The sequence below is a fragment of the Rhinichthys klamathensis genome, unplaced genomic scaffold, assembly GCF_029890125.1.
Source record: "Rhinichthys klamathensis goyatoka isolate OS25496 unplaced genomic scaffold, OSU_Roscu_1.1 h1tg000269l_1, whole genome shotgun sequence".
Taxonomy (NCBI): Eukaryota; Metazoa; Chordata; class Actinopteri; order Cypriniformes; family Leuciscidae; genus Rhinichthys; species Rhinichthys klamathensis.
The window spans coordinates 2,002,239-2,007,125 of record NW_026606789.1 but is presented as its reverse complement, the minus strand read 5'-3'; the positions used below and the strand labels follow the sequence as shown (position 1 = coordinate 2,007,125).

General features: G+C 40.2%; 1 protein-coding gene across 1 annotated transcript; it reads right to left on the bottom strand.

The window, feature by feature from the left end:
* Window positions 1-300: 300 nt before the first annotated feature.
* Window positions 301-2,128, bottom strand: her9 (hairy-related 9). The gene is made up of 4 exons (XM_056268089.1): window positions 1,738-2,128; window positions 1,504-1,599; window positions 1,316-1,403; window positions 301-1,206 (listed from the first exon to the last, which is right to left on the bottom strand). Exons 1-4 carry the CDS (start codon window positions 1,846-1,848, stop codon window positions 623-625), a joined length of 879 nt encoding a protein of 292 aa, XP_056124064.1. The 5' UTR covers window positions 1,849-2,128; the 3' UTR covers window positions 301-622.
* Window positions 2,129-4,887: the final 2,759 nt, after the last annotated feature.

Sequence of the window (4,887 nt, the reverse complement as noted above, 5' to 3'; positions counted from 1 at the left end):
TCTTCCCGCCAGAAGCAGAAACTAAGAGCAATATTGCAGGAAACTTAATTGAGCATTAAAGTTTAAAGGCATTTCTGCCATTAAAAAGGTGTTGTTTTTAAATTTGTTTAATACAACTTTCGTAAAAACCGTCAATCTTCATGTGTAGCCTAAAAAAAGTCAAAAGAATTGTCAAAAGAATTAAAAAAGAATCAAGTAATAGCAAATAAATAAATAAATAAAATAAATAAAACTTTTAACTTACTCCAGTATATTAGATTTACATAAACTAGATCTTGATATAAAAAGGCTTCAACACGATTTCGTAATTTTGATTTATTCAGCATCAAACATAAACACTCATCATGAAAGAAACAAGAAAGCTTTGGCATGATATAATCTTTTACAAACTTTGTACAAAACTAAATTCTTTCATTTAAAAAAAGTACTTTATAAACATTAAGTGTTATTCTGCTAAATTAACAACAGAATATTCATTAACAACATCCAAATATTGGAATCAGCTAACAAACATATATGCGCCTTGTTTAACAGAAGGTCAACAAAGTCCCTTATAACGGAACTAAACGTATTTTCTTCATCATGAAAAACTGTTTTAGAAGTTCGTATAGGATGAGCAAGTCTACCAAGGTCTCCACACCGGTTCATTGCTTTCTGCTCCGGCACTAACGCCAACGGGACTGACGGCCCGTGAAACGCCGGCGAAGGAGGTCATTCCATGCACGGGAGAGGCCGCCGTGGGAGCGGAGCAGGCCTGGACGGGACTGGCGTTGACAGCCACTGGAACACCTGCGTTTGCGTACAAGGGAATGACTGGTGTTGTAGCAGACGCGAAAGCTGGGTTGGGGATAAGAAAAGCAAACTGTCCGTCGGTGGCTGGCACCAGCTGGAATCCTCCAAAGACTTTGGGTGAGACCGCTTCTGAAGGACTGAGTTTGGAGCCCATTGAGGCGCCGTTGATGGGCAAAGTTGAAGGAAGCTGCACGTGAAGAGGCTGAGCCAAATGAGCCTGCTGAGATGGGGCAGGTTGACCGTAGTTCATGGCCATCATCTGTCCCAAACAACCAGACAGGTGGTTGAGAAGTCGCGACCTAACCTCCGTATTCACCCCCTCGCAGGTAGAGAGGAACCGAGTCACCTCGTTCATGCACTCGTTGAATCCTGCGCGGTATTTGCCGAGGACGTTTGTGTCAGCTGACAGGGCCGCTAGAAAGCAAAGGTAAAGTTTATTAGGAGTGGGTATTTAGGAAACACAGCTACGTTTTAAAATGAGGCTAAATGTTTAAAATCCCACATTTGAATTAATTAGACTTACCGGTCATCTGAACACGCTGCAAATTGCGCAGGTGCTTGACTGTCATCTCAAGGATATCAGCTTTCTCCAATTTAGAGTGTCTGGAGCTCTGTGAATGGGAAGAACCGATTAGAAATTTTGTTTGAAAATTAAGATTGTTGGGTTATTGACACGTGAAAGGAGCAAACAGATCTGTGGCCAGAACTTACATCTTTTTTAAGAGCATCGAGTATCAGGGTCTTCAGCTGCCCAAGGCTCTCGTTAATTCGCGCTCTGCGGCGTTTCTCCATGATTGGCTTTGAAGACTGGGGATCAAATGCAAAGCTCATTCATTTATATTATAAAGACTCTAATATATTGATTTCAGATTGACTGAAATGGCAACTGACATTCTTCTAAAGCAATATACACTCGCAAAGTGCCACACACTAAATGATATTTACCTTTCTGTGCTCGCTGGCATTCTTTGGTTTGTCCGGAGTGTGAGATCCACTGGCAGGGGCACCAGCAATAGGTGATGCGGTCTGCTTCTCCATATTATCGGCTGGCATCATCAAAACCAAGGTTGGGTCCGGTATAAGCCAAAAAAGTGTTTGTATTCCGTGTGTGTGTTTTCTTAAACAGAGACGGGCTCTTAGGATTAGATGCGGAGCGTAGCCAAGATCTCGGGATGGTCACGAGAGAGAGTGTGAGTCCCTCTTATCAGCTATATGACTTATAGTCGGCAGGCTGTCATATGAGGACACGAGCGTGAGTGGCGTAGCGCTTCAGAGGGCAAGTCGAATCTCCCACTGCCACACGCCAGCGGTATTTATAGATAGATCGCATGCTCCCAGTTCGTGTGAAACCCTCTCTGCATTCTTTCCCACACTCGCTTCAGCCAATAGGCGCGCGGACTCACCCATTGGGCGCGGGCAGACTGCTGATTGGACAACACCCCCGCGGGCTGTCAGTCACGCGCTGCTCAATCAGCCCTGGAGGGACAAACAACAAAGAGGCGAGTGCAGTCGGCCTGGCTGTGAAGTGATAAGGGGAATTGGGGGAATACTCTTGCTGTTTGCCACCAACGTTTCTTCATAGCTGAATCACGTATTTCTGCATTCACACACAGCGTGAACAACATTCCTGTACACTTGATGTCAGTATGGTTAAACGGATAAATAGTGTAATTGTATCAACATAAAAACTTCATTCTATTTTTTATATTGGTAAAAATAATGTAGGCTATTTCACTAGAACGTCACCTACTCGAATTATTACTGTTACCACCAACAATGTTAATACAACCATATTGTCTTGCAAATTCTCATTGTGATTGTATTTCATTGCACCGGATTTCATGGGAAAGTTGCTTTGGACAGTATTTATTATTTATTTAATAAAAAAAGTCCAATGCAACTTTGCCGACATGCATTCTATATGCATAATTCTTCTTCTATCTATATAAATAATAATATATTAATAATAGCTATATCTTACATATATATTTATAGCATAATATAATGCACAGTCATTAGACAAAATATTTAACTGACTTTGTACCACAGTGTAACATTGTGCATATGACAAATACAAATTAATAGTGTCAGTATGTTATATTTATTTGTTTAACTACACGTTGCAGAATGTGCGTATTATAGCAGAAATGCGAGGATTCGGACGTTGTAGAAAGAAAAAACTTTGAGGATCTAGTTGCGCTTCAAAGAAGAAAACAGCTGTACAGGCACGCGAGGCGGTTCGAAGCAGCACGCAGGAAACCAATAGGAAGCTGGCGGCTTTATGCAAATAGAGCGGAGTTTCGTCTTATTGGCTGGGTGAACATCTTACGCGTCAATCATTCCAGTAGTGCAGAAGGCCGAGAGCGCGCGGGGGAGGTGTTCCTACATCTGTCCGCGTGCCAGTCAGTCTGCGCGCCCGCTCACTGCACCGCTGCGTCCCCTGAGCACGTGCCGTTGCTAAACTCGCAGGCTGCGGGGTTTAGAGAGCAAGTTTCGCGGCTGTTTTTATTGCTGCTGAATTATGAACTCATGTTTTTTTTTCTTGGTCGGGTTGACTTTAAACTTGTAGGAGCTTTTCCATGTTTGTTGGTGCGTTGCAAGACGATTAAGAAAATGTAATAAATAAATATTTTTTGCACTTGCATACAGCCTGCTATAAACAAATGTATGTATGGCCTACAAGTTATGCAATGAATGCAATACATGGAACTCCAAATACACGTTCTCTCAACGAGTCTGTGTTTTGCATCTCCTTGAAAATAACTCTTTTTTTGCGGGTTCTCCACTAGGCTACTTTTATTTTCTGACATTTAAAGGACGGTAAAGGGAAATTAAAACGTATTAGCACATAATCTATAGGCTATTAATTACAAACACTTTTAAAATCTAAATTAATTAGTAAAAGTAGCTGTTTAAATCATTTTAGCAGGAACAATGAAGTTCTGGCGGTGTTTTTGCCTTGGAGAGACTGAGTGGGAGAATTAATTTATAGGTGTCGCGCGCCATCTATCGAAAGTTTACCTTGAAGTTTAAACAGTCAAAGCGGTACCATATCTGACCACTAGGCGGAGCACAGCAGGAACACAATCAACGCCTCACTACACAACGCTTAGAATTACAGCAAATCCTTTGCAAAGGAGTGACATAAAACAGTGATTTTGAAATCAGTTTGGAGAGTCAATATACTGAGAGAGAGAAAAAACCTTCCATAAAATAAATACAACTGTGTCAGGCCTTTGCATACCCACACTTTGTTTATGAGAAAGAACATTTTGCAATGTTACAGTGAGTTTTAAGACAGAATGATAATAATAATAATAATCAGATCACCATTGATATATTTTAAAATAATGTGAAATAGGAATGCTTTAAATGCTTTATGTAACCACTGCTACAAAAACCTAATCTAGTTAAAGTCTATCTTGTATCTAATAAGGTAGAGAAATCCCATAGCAATGGGAATTTATTAAGTCTTGTGTTTAGCTGCTTGTTGACCATTGTTGAGGGACTCTTGTCATTTGTTGCCGAGACTAGCTGGGACATGCTGGAAGCCTGTTTGCCCAGGATCCTGAGGTCTCAGGGGCCAGCTGTGCGCTCACCCCTTCACATTTGCCCTATTTGCTCTGGGATTGAAGTATATTATGTAGCCTTTAATCCTGCTTTCTTTATGTGCTATACCTCCAAAATACCTCCTCTCTACAGAACTTGAGATCATTATTTAGATGGCCAAAACACTGTCTTTATCTTTTTAACTAATTGTATATTTCTTCAAATATTTCTCATATATATATATATATATATATATATATATATGTATGTAGGCTATATTGAAGTAGCCTATATTATGTAGCTATTAATCCTGCTTTCTGTATGTGATACCTCCATATACCTCCTCTGAAGAGCTTGAGATAATTATTTAGATGGCCAAGACACTGTCATCTTTTTATCTAATTTTATCTATCTCCAAATATTTCTCATATACATATATATATATAATCAAGGTTAATTGGGACACTTTTTCTCCTAGTCATCGCAGTGGTTCTTGGAATAATGCACACGTGTTCTAACTTCAGTGTACATGATAAACTTTTAGTC